General features: G+C 33.9%; 1 protein-coding gene across 2 annotated transcripts in view; it reads right to left on the reverse strand.

Annotated features, from left to right (window-relative positions):
• DIP-beta (Dpr-interacting protein beta) overlaps positions 1 to 15,498 on the reverse strand; it is a 98,877-nt gene that overhangs the window by 10,781 nt on the left and 72,598 nt on the right. For both annotated transcript variants that reach the window (XM_073088438.1, XM_073088446.1), the window contains exon 7: positions 6,789 to 6,908. In XM_073088438.1, coding sequence (XP_072944539.1) covers positions 6,789 to 6,908 — 120 coding nt within the window. The remainder of the gene's footprint in view (positions 1 to 6,788; positions 6,909 to 15,498) is intronic.

Here is a 15,498-nt window from a genome sequence, read left to right on the forward strand (position 1 = left end):
TGTCGTGTTTGTCACCCATATTTGTCGGCGTGTTGCGGACAACGCTATATAAACGCAAACGGGAGCAACTTGAACGTTTTCAGTTATTGAAAAGTGAGTGTAAAATTGAATTTTATTTGGACGAATATTGCGGTATGCGAGAGTAAATATCGTGACTGTAGCCTAAAGCAATTTGAAGCGGGCGGTCCAGCGGTCTTTGTTGCATATCGGGCGGTAATAGAATTTGGTCCGCTTTTTGCGCGGTCGCTCCGTGTAGCCGCGTAATGGCGAGCTCGGTTGCCTTTGTAACAGCATCTAATTCTGCCTGCACTATATCCGCCCGGTTATGCTATACGATTACGTTAGTTGTATCTCCGCAGATTTCAATTTTATTATGCCGGTTATGACGTTTGTGGCGCGCTTGTACGTAAACGAGATGCATATCTTTAATAATAGTTAAATTTGATTAAAGTTAACCTAACAATGACTTGATTTAACTATGGCAAAAGGTTTGATTTTTAGGAATTGAAACAATGCATTATTCATCCTTGTACTTTATTTAGATTACAGAGATTTAAGGAAAACATATTTTTGCTTCATTTTCCTCATATATCATGACGAATATTAAAGGAAACAAAGTGAAGCGGAAAATTGGTGGAGTCAAAGCTAAAATTACGGTTTATACGAAATAGAGGCTTATGATATGTGTATACATAGTGTTCCGGAACTCAATAAACCGAAGACCTTAAATTATCGGTTTTATGAAAGGCCAGGATTTTTCTTGCCTATAGTTTCTATGACATTTGTCTAGAGGCTTATTTATTGATACAAATATAAAAATAGAATCATAGGTTTTATCTACAATCAGTCCAAACTCTTGGAGTACCAAAAATAGAGTAGGGATTATTTTCCAAATTTTCTTTGACTGTTGGTCACAAGTTTTAATTTTTTTGTTATAAGTTCTTTATTTGGCCTCCGTAGGGTCTCTAGTCCAATTTTAAGTTTCGGATCACCCTGTATATATGCATATAGAGTTTAAATTGGAAGTTGTCCCATAAAACTAGCGCGACAAGCGCAACGGTTGAATATGTAAAGCCATCTAAGCTTTCGATTACACTGCTGATATACAGAGCTTAGCGACCGCATTGCGAAAACTTTTATTTCTACTTACTTATTTTTAAATTTTCAACAAAAGTAATAAATAGTGAAATGGTGACAGAAATATATATTTTACCAAATCCAATATTGACATTTATTTGGAAATTAATAATTGAATTTGAATTAAAAAACCCTTTTTTTTAGTAGATGTGTGTTATGGAGTTTCTCTCGCCGCTTCTTCTCCATAACGAAATACCTTGTGAAGTGGTGGTAGTTGTACTGATATTCAAGAAGTGCTCTGTAAGAACCTATTTTGAATAAAAAAAATGATTTGATTTGAAATCGTTTTAGTTCATAGAATAACTGAACTTATTTTTTATTTATCACAATAGCGTATACATATTTAAAGAAACAAAGATAGAGACAATCCCCTTTATTCGAGACAATTGCCACATACAGAACAATTGTTGTTAAATAATCTAAAGAAATCTGACCATGAACATCATTATTCAACGTCACCATTTAATACAATGAGAGCAACGTGCCTCTTTGTATCATTTATACTTACTCGTACTATAACAAAACTGTACTATAATCTACCAAAACTACGTGAAACCGGCGACATACGCATAGTTTTAAGACCGCAGTGCAAAAAACTTTAGTTCGTTTTGTCGGTATGCGTTTGTACGTGCGGCAGAGTACAGTCCCGCACATATGTTGCGGTTGGGTGGATGCCGTAAATCCATTTCTAACTGGACTTTAGGGGCTAAGTACACGACTCTAGCTACGTCGGGCCAGACACTACAATATTGTGATAAATTTTAACATGGAGTTTCAATTAGCGTGAATGGAATAATATCTATTTTATGCATCGTTTTAAGACCGCAGTGCAAAAAACTTTAGTTCGTTTTGTCGGTATGCGTTTGTATGTGCGGCAGAGTACAGTCCCGCACATATGTTGCGGTTGGGCGGATGCCGTAAATCCATTTCTAACTGGACTTTAGGGGCTAAGTACACGATTCTGGTTACGTCGGGCCAGACACTGCAATATTGTGATTAATTTTAACATTGAGTTTCAATTAGCGTGGATGGAATAATATCTATTTTATACATCGTTTTAAGACAGCAGTGCAAAATACTTTAGTTCTTCTTGTCGGTATGCGTTTGTATGTGCGGCAGAGTACAGTCCCGCACATATGTTGCGGTTGGGCGGATGCCGTAAATCCATTTCTAACTGGACTTTAGGGGCTAAGTACATGATTCTGGCTACGTCGGGCCAGACACTGCAATATTGTGATTAATTTTAACATTGAGTTTCAATTAGCGTGGATGGAATAATATCTATTTTATACATCGTTTTAAGACCGCAGTGCAAAAAACTTTAGTTCGTTTTGTCGGTATGCGTTTGTACGTGCGGCAGAGTACAGTCCCGCACATATGTTGCGGTTGGGTGGATGCCGTAAATCCATTTATAACTGGACTTTTGGGGCTAAGTACACGATTCTGGCTACGTCGTGCCAGACACTACAATATTGTGATAAATTTTAACATGGAGTTTCAATTAGCGTGAATGGAATAATATCTATTTTATGCATCGTTTTAAGACCGCAGTGCAAAAAACTTTAGTTCGTTTTGTCGGTATGATTTTGTATGTGCGGCAGAGGACAGTCCTGCGCATATGTTGCGGTCGAGCGGATGCCGTAAATCCATTTCTAACTGGACTTTAGGGGCTAAGTACACGATTCTGGCTACATCGGGCCAGACACTGCAATATTGTGATAAATTTTAACATTAAGTTTCAATTAGCGTGAATAAAAAAATGTTTCACTCTTATCCGTTTTGATGGAAGTGACATAGTCACATTAATTTCATTTTCAGTAAATTATTTTTTTATTTATTGTTTATAGTTTTTTTTTGTAATATCTGTTATTGGGAAATATTTGATTTAGTTTGGGACACTTTTGTGAATTTCTTTTTTTATTGACTGTCCGAAGGATGGTTGATTAAAAATTCTTATGACATTAAGTCCACTTCTTTTCATTTGTGTACGATTAATAAAGAATGAATGACCAAATATACGTATTTTCCGATAATTCATGAACAGTTAAATGACCCATAAATATCTTTCAAAGATAAACTTCAGCGAACGCATTAAATGCGTAATTAATCTGCATATTTCCTCGGCCCTTTCACCGATTGCACATTATTTTATGCAAACATATTTATTTATTTTTCAAACACATTTTATGGTACCTACATGTATATAAAAGGTGCAGTATATAATTGTAACAAATTACAAATGCCGGAACTGCGGCGTATTAGTGTTAAAGTATATATTTGTGTCATCTAGTGTTTCTCTCTTATGTTTATGTTTTTTTACTCTACTTTAGAGGGTAATATTTTTTAGTCTATGTATATCTCATTCTTTAGCACGCCCTGCGGCCCAAACAGCTTGACATATCTTATAATATGAGGTGATATCATTGGATTCATTTAAATAGTGGGAGTGTCTTAAAAATATATGCAGCCTTTTTAGGCTTTCGGGTTAATATAAGAAAATAGTGAAAATACAATAAATAGTGTCTTTAAAAAGTCGCCTTATTCCAAAAAGTGGTTGCGTACAAACTTTTGCTCGTTTTGTCGGATCCCGTTTGTGCGCTCAGTATGTCGCGGTGCAGGCGAACACCGTAAATCCATTCCTAACTCGACTTTAGTGGCCGAGCATTGTGTTGTGTCGCCGCTGTTTCAACGCTTAGCGCCTGAATATCGTTCCCTACTGAAATGTTTCTATGTGCCTTATATTAGTTTAGAATTGTCCATTCGCTGGGCGGACTGCCTCATTAATAAGCATTGTTTGTCGGACAGTCTAATTTTCACTTCCTCTTTTTAAAATTTACTTCCCAAACTCTTTATTTGCCTTTTTATAATACATTTAAACACACTTCAAACAGCTTTTGCTGTGTTTTGTCTGCAAATAATAACATTAAATTATATAAAGTTGGTGATTTATCATAATATTGTTATAAATCAAATGCACAAAAGCCTATGGTTAGAATGAAAACTGAAAATTAATAATGAGTAGGTATTTCAGTTGAATAATATTATAACAAATGTTAGATTTTAGTTTTGATACTTCTGTTTTAATTATACATATAAACCATTAACATTTAAAATAAATTAAAAATGTTCTTTGCGTAATAAACGACTAAAGGGAGCTCTTTAAAGACTGTAGTGTAAGATTAGATTATTTTAGAATGGTTCAAAATAAAGTTGCAATTAGTTTAACATTTGTCCTTTTTGCCTTTGTCCTCAAGTCCAGCCAATAGCATTTGACACACCGAATAAACATGAAACCTGCAGTTCGTTTCATCACAGAGGAGCGAGTGCCTTTGACCATCTGTCACCTGGCACTAAATAAACAACTTTCATCCTTAGGGTGTCATTTTAATGAGAAGTAATGAAGTTCCCGACCCCTCACCCGACGTTTTGTTTGGTTAAGAGCCTTATTTGTATTAGTTAGCAAGTGTTTTTATACAGTTCACTCATTACTTTTCACTCGCTTTCTCTCTTATTTTGTTTAGGAGTCCCAAAAGTTATCTAAGCATTCTTTGAAATAGTACTTTGTAAAGTTAGACGCTGTCCAAAGATTTTTACTTGGATTTGGAACTTTTACGGCTAACATTTCTTTTTGAAAGTTGTAAGACCTGTGTGTTTTTGTAATACACGAAAGGTAATCTAATAAAACTGTAATTTATAAAAGTAAGCAGATTTTTTTTAAAAGTTAGACTTATCTCAGTGCTTCATTAGTATTTAATTTTCCTAATAATAATTTATCTTTATTGCGTCATATATCACGCTTGCTTTCCACAGTATAATTATAAGGTCATTAATAAGCAGCATTGACGCCGTATAATCAACGTAGAAGCGAATCGTTACGGAATGAAAAACGGACATGGAATAGACGCATATTTTACGCGTTTTCTCTCTTTAAGCGACCATAAAAACACCTTAGATTGTAAGCAACCTTCCTTATAGCGAGGCTACCGGCTAGTTGGCTATAGGCTGTCAAAGAGGATAGTAGAAATATGAATTACGACCATTTTAATGACTACTTTAACGCGTTCAATGTGCTTTATGAATAATGAAATTAGTTGCTTATTCCGTTTTTGAGTTTCGTGCCTGGGACTTAATAAGCTTTATGAGTTAGTAGTCGCTCGTTAAACGTCCCCCCAGTCTTTCTGTTAGACCATAATCAAAGATTGTAAATTTTATTGTAGGCATTTTTATAAACGTACATATTTATGAGCTATATTTTTTAAATATGGCTCATGGTTTTATATAAAAGAATCTCTCTCACTTGGAGAAGATGAGTACGACAAATAATCAATAAATCAGAGATAATACTATAAATAATAGATGATTTGTAATATATTCTAGTTCGAAATGTAGAGAACTAAAGCAAGGGTGTAAAGAATTAATTAATTAACGGTATCTGTTAGGGAAAGAAACAGGACTATGTGAAAGAACACGAATAGGTTCACAATTTGTCTTGATGGTGGATAATTTGGATACTGTTTTATTACGTAACTGAAAAATCCTGGATTAGTAAATAATGTTTCTTTTGATAATCTTAAATGCTCCAATGGACTTCAAGACTTACTGACTGCTTAATTAATCGATAACAAGCATCAATTCTAAAAATACAGGTATCTGACATATTCTATTATAGGCACTTTATATTACATTAGAATCTCACGATTATCAATCAATACAATAGTCGGTTATTCTTATTCTTCCTTATTCGCTAAATAATTGTAATAAAACGAAAAAAAAAACACCTCGTATATTAAAATCTGTCAAGTTGTTAGAGCTGCAACACATGCCAAAGAATAAGACATACATAAATTCACACGCTCGAAAATCATTACTTTCCCCGCAGTCAAGTAATAAGCGAAGTACGGACAAGATATTATGAGTCAATCCACTTTTACTGGAAAATCAAATCGCGTTTGCAGCTCTGAACGACACAGTGGCACCAAAACGCTAGATTGTCGGTTTTAAAAACAGAATCCACGTTTCACATAGAACGTGAGCAGTTTTCAAAGTAGGACGAACACTCTAATATTAAAAAATCTACAAATAACTCCTCTCTATGGCGCTCGTTCTCTTATTTTCTTAAATAAATCTGACATAAGTGTGTTACTGTGAGTGGGTTGGTTATTAAGGAATTCTTTCTTTATGTCTTTTTTATTCCATTACTTAACATAATTTAAAGTATTTTTAGATGTTCTATATATTAGTAGCGACCGTTTTAGAGAAAAAGTACTCCATTTTCTTTAGTCTACAATTGATGACTAGTGCATAATATAATGGCACTGCATCCAGGTTGACACTTCGAACATGTTATTTGGGCAAGTAGAGGAACAGAAATTCGAAGTACTACATATTTTGATATCTTATTTTTGTTACAATTCCTGGTTTCAATCAATTTTTCACATGATATATACTGGGTACTCGATACGTAACAGGTACGGGATGAAAAAGATAGGCATATGGGGTTTCCAGGTCCTTTTACTGTCATGACCAATATGCAAAGCCAAACCTGGTGTTTATTGCAAAACTACCTTTAATCAGGACCAATCCAGTTAAGTACTTATAACGGGAATTACTTGTATTAAAAAATAGAGCTTGTATTGAAGATAGTCTCTTACCGTTTTCTCTAGTCCAATAGTTGATTGCTTTTGGCGATGCCTCCACGTGGCATTGTAACGTGACATCTGTCCCAGTCGGTGCTCCGACCAGTTGATTAGGCACTTGCACCAACGGATGAACTGCAAAAAAATGCGGAGGTCAGTCATTTTTTTATAATATAGGAGTAGCAGACGAACATGCAGTCCACCTGATGGTAAGTGGCTACTGCCGCCCATGGACATCTGTAATCAACCCCAGATAGGATTAGATATTTCTACCTAAGCTAGAACGCCTCGGAAAAGTCTGTCTCCATTACCACACCCTTCAAACCGGAACACAGCAGCGCCTAACACTGCTGTTATTAGGTAGAAATAGGTGTAGCGGTGGTGCCACACCACCACCTCATAGAACTGTCTTTGCTTGAAACAACAGTATCATGTCAATTTCTATCAAGTTTCAATAGTCTTTATTGTACAATGTATCAACCACAATGTATTTATCATATACCTATGATAAAGCACAATGTTCCATAATTTGTGATTTTTTGATTGAAACAGTACGAAATATATATTTGCATTAAAATATATACCTTACTCAGGCTTATACACTAACTTGGGCAATTCAATAAACTCAGTATTAGATGTAAAAAATAAAATAAAACGAATGTACGATTAAAATCAATTTATGTTAATCCATTTCTTTAAGATATTGTACATATATTATTTATACATAATATATTATAGTGGTACTGGTACGGTAGTAATGGATAACTTGTTTTCCTATCATACATATAGTTATGTCTACCTGTAGCTAAAAAGTTAAGGAAACACATTTTAAATCCCGTCTAGATCCCGTACGTTTACTTCGCTAGCCTGTGCTTGTTAGTAGTTTTAAATAGTTTAAGCTTGGCGCACAGGGTGGGTAATCGAATTCCATGTGGTCTGGCAAGAGGATCGGCTTCAGTAATCGGAAACAAGCAACTAATTCCTTGATAAAGTGGTTTGCTTGGTATTGGCTTAATTGGTAGCACTGTTCATGGGCAGCAATGAAAACTTATCATGAGATGGACTGCGTGTATGTTCACTTCAACCTTATATAAAGTTTCTAACATCCTACACTGGAGCGGTAGTTAATATTCAAGCCACATACGTTCGATTTCACTTAGTTATGTTCCTTTTTTTATACTAATTGATCACTTGCTTTAACGGCGAATCTGCCTGAAATAATAAAATGATCGCAAGGAAAGAGATTTTTAAGTATATAGATTGTTCTCAATAGAATTTTATGTTTAGATCATAATTCTTAGATGAGTTGGGTTACAACTTGCTATTTGCAGGTTTAAAGAGCGTGATGACACCGTCTTGTAATCTACCTTAAGACCGATACATTTTAAAACGTCAATTTTGTAGTGTCGATTTTAAACATCCGTATCATAAAAAATAATTCTCATTGCTTTTCTCAAATGCGCGAAAAGAAACCTTACTTAAAAATAGAACATGCACTTTCAGTCTAAAAAATACTTCATATTTCATCATATAACATCGCGGCGGAGTTGTGTATACGCCAGGATTATTCTATAACAAAAATTGAACTACGTTTTGTTCCAACGCAGCTTAACACCAAAACGGATGGGTTTTGTCAGTTATTAAAAACAGAATACGCGGTATTGAATATGCTGTATGTGGAACGCTTTTCACATTCCGGCGGATGTGCAGAATATGTTTTGTTTATATATGAATTACTGTTAAATACTTAACTTATAAACAGGTAACAAATTCAGTTCTTTTATCCTCATTTAATCAGTAATCAATATTCAGTTATATCTAAGACAGGTATCTAATCCATGGACAGCAGTAGCCATTTACCATCAGGTAGAGTGCATGCTCGCCTGCTAATCTTATATAAAAAAAAATTAAGTGTTTTTTTTATACCAAAATAAAATACAGTTTTAAAATACTGTTTAAACTAAATCGGTGCACTAAAATTTTATAAAAAATGAATATTAAATATCCCGTTATAAAACATTGTTTTTCTCAATTTATCATTGCAACAAATTGCACGGGTACTACATTCAACATTTATCAATTCATAATAATACGATCAATTACAATGAATGCAGGAAAATTATTACAAAGTTTACAAATAACTAGCTGACAAGGCAAACTTTGTACCGCCTCGAAATCTATTTATCAAATATATTTTATATAAAATATAGCCTATGTTATTCGTGGATAATGTAGCTTTCGAATGGTGAAAGAATTTTTAAAATCGGTCCAGTAGTTTTTGAGCCTATTCATTACAATCAAACAAACAAACAAAGTTTTCCTCTTTATAATATTAGTATAGATATGTGCAGAATTATAACTTTGTAGTATTTCGCATAGCTACAGCATCTACGCTTGCCACATATTATGCTGTATATTTTAGTCTGACGTACGATCCTTTGTATTGCATTCCTACTGTTAAGTATGTATGTTATTTATACTCGTTATTGTCCCAACAATCTGTTTACGGGAAAACGTTAAGCCAAATACACTATTCGGTGAAATGTGTCATAATTTTATGGCACATATTGTATTTAATAAATACAAATAATTATAATTATATTATTATTATATCCGGTCTAACTAGATTTGTTTTTTATTTTATATTCAAAAACATGATTGCAGGTTTAAATTACACATTTATATCGTGGATACAATAAATGAATTCTTATTTGCCTTAAATTGTCAGACATATAATTATTCGGGTACTATGCTACGAGAGCTATTTAATTAAATTACATATTTTTATATGGTTAAAATTTTATTAAGTTATGTCAGTTCTTACGATGAATTGAGACTTGGTTGTATGGTCTTCTGTTATCAAATTACAGGAAAAGAAAAGGGCCCACTGTATTCTTAATACAATTTAAATATATTCAGAAAACCATTAAGGTTTTTGGGTATAATAAATCGATAAATAAACCTTAAAAGCTTAGATGCTTTTAAGGCTTAAAAGTCAGCGCTTAGATGTTAAATAAAGTCTACATGTTACTAAATAGCTATATTGAAAACAGTTTCAATTAATTTCATCTTCCATTATTTATCTTAAAACTTTGTGAATACACTCTAATCTGAAATTTCTGTCAACTACAAACTAATAACATCATACATAGTATGACATAGACTCATATTGTACAATTTAACAGTATTAAACAGAATGTATGGTTCTTTAGAGTAAGTATAAACTTTTGAAGAGTGTCAAGTAAACGGTTCTTAAACTATACTTAATACGATATATGTATATTGTACTTGAAATGACGTAAATATCCTTGCAAAATTAAAATCGGACTTTATTAATCTATTACCACAGCTAGGGGTTATTACTGCAATAATAAGTTCTACTGGAAATACTAATTACTATGAAAACTGCAAGCAGTTTGAAAAACTATTTTTATAGGGTGCGTGTGAAAACGACAGTGGAAAAACGTTTTTTAGAATCAATTTGTAACAGGTACAAAAACTGCAGACACAAAAATACAATTTGGCGAACAATTGGATCTGTGGGCTAGCTTGACAACTGTTTGTTGCTAAGAGAAAATAAAAAAAGTCTAAAATTTTAACTATTTTTGTTATTTCTTTGAGCATTAGTTTCGACATTAGACGAATATATATCAGTCTGTCAAAGTCCACTTCTAGTTATTAAATTCTACTGGACTCATTAACTCCAAATATGTACAATAAATTTCAGTGTGTCCCTATTTAACGTTGACTTCGTAAAATATAAGAACATAACAATATAATACAGATACATTATATTGAACCATCAGATGTATTGTAATAGATCCTCAGATAGACGAAATACGTTTAAACAACTTAAATCCAATAAGCAAGTTTCTAAAACTCGTCGAACTTACATAAAATAGGTAATATTTGAGTTGACCGTAAGATATATTTTCCATTTAAATTGGTTGTTACTAGCGCACTACAAAGTGTTGACATGCTACGCGTAAAAAGCCAAACGTACAAGGGCTTTTCGATAGTAAGGCCAGCGCTACATTACGCGGATATTTTGTCTAACCGAATATCGGTGCGCGGAGATCGGGGCAGATCGGTAACTTACAACCGATAATCCGTGCAGTATGTAAGGCGACGGCAAATTTAATAAAATAATATATATATTAGCGTTCCGTTGGGTTTTTTACGCGACATAATATGCATATTATGGCCTTAGCGAAATGTAGCGCTGGCCTTAACATTGTGCCTGTCACTTGTTTACATTAAATATTATTTACCAAATACCGAGCTTGAGTTGTAGTAATGCAAATTGAGTTTCCATAGTGTGTTCTGAAGTTATTTAGTTAGTGGTTTTAACTACATTTAGGCCACGTTAATATCTAAAGACGTGTCAGGCAAGGGCCGTAGTAGACAAAATACAGTATTTTGACGGGCACAGCCAGTGTCTTGGCACACTCTATGACTGTAGATGCAGATAAATGAACCATACGTTTTTTTTTATAATATAGGAGTAGCAGACGAGCATGCAGTCCACCTGATGGTAAGTGGCTGCCGCCCATGGACATCTGTAATCAACCCCAGATAGAGGTCGGCCACAGATGCGTCGCAACCCCTGAGGACTAAGCTGGAATGCCTCGGAAAATTATGTCTCCCTTACCATATCCTTCAAAACGGAACACATCAGCGCCTAACACTGCTGTTATTAGGCAGAAATAGATGTGGCTGTGGTGCCACAAACGTTCTACAAACATCAAAGTTAACAGGTGATTATGGATCATTGAAATAGCTTCTAAATTCCCATTATTAGTAGATAGTTGTTCAATTAATATTAATTTCAACAATATTAATCTTATTTGCAGAATCGGGTTGTAAGCGCGATCATCCCTTCATTAGGTTATTCGTCGAACCGAATATCATAAAATATATATAATAGTATTTAGGAGATATATTTTGAAGTTTATTGAAATTTAAAGGATCCGTGATTTTATATTCTTCCTTAATCCATCCTTTGACATAATCAAAACATAGAAAATCTTGGTTATACATTACATTGATTTTATATTCTGAGATTTAGCCAATAAATACATCCTAAACTTTGTAGTCACATACACTTTTATTATAATAATAAAAATATGTTTATTTTTTAATGTGACGTCACATAGACTCTTTATAACCAGTGTATGATTGAACCAATTCTTACGAAAACCGTTTATGAAATTACGACAAGTAGTTTAAAAGATATAAGGAAACTGATGAGCATAATTATCTACATACATACCATTTAAAATCATAGCTCCCAATCGCTTCGCCGTACTAAAAATCGTCGGTTAAAAATAAACCTTAATTGCATGAATCACTTTATAGTGATTTCAGTAATCCCTGAAGTTTCACTGAAACTGTCACGTGTTTGCCTTGTGCTATCTGAGAACTAACCGTACTAGTTAAGTTTGTGCTCCTGAATATTGTTTGTGAGCTTAAAGTTATACTTGGATTTTGAAGATGCAGAATAGATATTTAAAGGAGCATCAGTAGTAGCAGCACTCCACATGGTTGCCGCTTCTAGAAAGATGCAGGTAACTGAAGGGACATTAGAACATAAATGTAAAATAATCTACGTAAGACATTCTAACTTAGCTATTGTTTGTATTTTTTTTTTATTTAATATTATACATACCTATGGCCAATTAATATCATTATCAGTAACATTAAATGTTCAGCCTACGATGAAAAGTCCTAAAAGTGCCAAAAAGGTCTTTTATTTTCAAATTGTGAAATGATTATCGGTAATCATAAATAACCTATAAAATATTAGGAGAAGTACATAAATTGAATTATTTTATTTTATATCAATTAAGATAGTTAAACAAAATTATAAGGGATGGGTAAAAAATAGCATTTGAATTATTTATCATAAATTTCAACTTACAAGTTTAACATTGAACACTGGTCGGTCAGATAGACGATTATTGGAAATAGGAGAATCAGACTATTATTTTAGATTGTTTTATAGAATATTGAAGAGAAGATACAGTGTTGTGTCTATTCAAGGAAGGCAGAATTTGATCACGACTTTGCCGCAAGTTGTGGAACACGATCCCGATTGTAGCTAAGTCACGGCGAGCGCAATCAAGCTTTGCAACTATTTCAGGTATCATCATGATACAAAGCGGTGCAGGTTCAGGTAAATTACCTTTTTGTATCTAGTTTATATTGAGAATTGTTTGATGTAACTAAAAGATCAAATTAAATCAAAACTTCGTTAAATAAAGCAATTAAAACTAAACTAAAATTGATGAGCACTAACGTGTAAGAAGTACTTAGAAGTTTATGTTAACGTATCTATTTCTCTCTCATTATTTATTATAATTTATTGTTAACAACAAATAAATAATTTTATAGATTATACCTACTACCTATTTATTCCTTTTTTGCTTCAAAAAAATTAAAAACGAATATTACCAAAAATTCACAGAATGCTTTTAAAACGCCTCCTATTCAAAGATCGGGATAAATCAAGCATTATAAGGCGAAGGCGAAAGGGATTATTGTCGAAATGTATATTCCTTTCGACATCCCCAAAAGCCTGTTTAGAGTAAATTAAGGAAACCGGAATTTTCTCCATCGGCCTTAGATCGCAGCTTATTTGCGGTTATTCTCTTTGACCGTCGTTAAGTTCCTTTGGACGGCTTTTACGAGTTCGAGTGGCCAATTTAGCGAACAAAATCTGAACGATCAAAATTTTTGTTCTAATTAATAACTCGAACACTCAACGAGAATAGCCTTTTGCTTATTTAATAAACCAGAATAATGAGCGGCGAGATGTTAATCTAATTAAAATTATACATCAAGTTTCCGTTTAAGTTCGATAAGTCGGACCCGAGGCGTAGTGTTTATATTGTCAAGTTAAACAAGTTTTTAAAGAGCTGATTAAGAAATTTCTTGATGTATAAGTAGATCGGAATTCTCGGCAGCAATCAAAAGTTACGGGGAGTTTTCTCGAGAAGGATTCCGCTTGGAATTCTTCAAGTGACAGTTTGATTAACCGAGCGGCGCATACGCCACCCTCCGTTTTTCGGATTTCTTGGCTCGTACTTTGCACTACCTTTGGATAGCGTTGGAATTCAGTGAGCTTGTTTCTTACCACACATTTTTGTTGTTTCACTGTAAAAGCTTTTAAACTGGCTGATTCTGGACTTTATTGAACATAAACGAGGTAGGTACATAACATTTTACTGCAACATAATGTAGGTACTAAAAATTTATTATACGACAAATATTTAAACGAAAAACTTTTAACTATTTAAAAAGTTAACTTAAAAACTAAAAAAAACCCACAAAAGGACTCTGATAAAAAAATTGCTTATAGAAATAAAAAAATGCTGGTAAGTGAATTTACTTTTGTTGAGTTTAAAAAAAAACAATATACAGTATTTTATTAGCGCGTTAAATTTGTTACACGCTAACTGGTACCTGTAGTAATTACGCTAAGCAGACGCAGCCGTATGCAAATTGATTGCGATTTGTTCACTTGGCTGCCTTGTTTCTTTTCCTCTAAACTCATTTCGTCTCTCCGGGCGCCAGTGAATCAACTAAAGAAACTCACCGCTACAAAGCACTTACTTACAAATGAATTACTTTACTCCTGCCGGTCTAAAATGTTTTTATGTTCGCCCACAGCGACCGCAAGCACGATAGGCTGTTATCATTCGTTTTCGGGGAAGGAAATTTAAATTAAATATTTGAGAGCGTTAATTTTGTCTCCTCATCGAGAGAACGCGACGCATTCTTTGTGAAGTAATTAAACTGAGTGGAAGGGTTCCGACCGGTTGTAGTTTGTTTGTTCGCCTGAAATTGCGTTTCCTATGAAGTAAATTTCTCTCAGTTGTCACCGCCCTGCTCTTGCTATTTGTTTCATAGATGTAAGTGCGAATTGAAAAAGCTTACGTAAATGTTTTCGCAATTTATCGTAAGCGCTCCAAACGCTTTGGAGTTCATTGCCGCTCACGTTCTTTAATGGGAATTGCGTTTTAGGCAATTAGACAAGAAAAATATTGTAGCGTCTCGGAAGTAATTTCTAGAATTAGTGTTTGTTTTATTAATATGACCCTTTTATGCTATTATACTTTTACGAATTGGGTTTTTTACGTTATGACAGTACTTTAAATGTTAGTATGTTATGTACGCCGCATTAACATACACGCAGGTCGCAGGCAAACTATATAATTATATCTAATTCTATTTACTGCTGGTCAAACGTCTTTTTATACAAATTTAGTCAAAAGCACAATGACCTTAGGGCTAGAGGAAAGTTAGACACAAATAATCGAGGCGTGTGTTGATAGAGTTTCCGAGAAAAGCGACATATCGCATCGATTGATCAACGATTTTTATCGACCGTCAATGGTGCGTGACAGTGACTTATTGATCATTGGCTTTTATTGATTGATCGGTTGAAATCTAGTTGGTGTGTCGTTTTAATTATATCGTTTCTAAAAAAAAAATTAAGGTGGTGAATTGTGGAAAGTGGAAGCAACGCCACACCTATTCTGCCTATTGAGAGTATTAAACGCTGCTGTTTTTTGCTTTAAAGGGTATACTAAGGAAGATATACTTGTCTGGGGCGTTGTAACTTAGTCCTTAGGGATAACAAAGCCCGGCGAAGCTTAGGTAGGAATCTAACTTATCTGGGGTTTTTACAGATGTAGGGACATGGATGGCAGTAGCCACTTAT

The sequence above is a fragment of the Epargyreus clarus genome, unplaced genomic scaffold (genome assembly GCF_041222505.1).
Source record: "Epargyreus clarus isolate Ecla_fem2 unplaced genomic scaffold, WU_Ecla_fem_2.2 ptg000003l, whole genome shotgun sequence".
Lineage (NCBI taxonomy): Eukaryota > Metazoa > Arthropoda > Insecta > Lepidoptera > Hesperiidae > Epargyreus > Epargyreus clarus.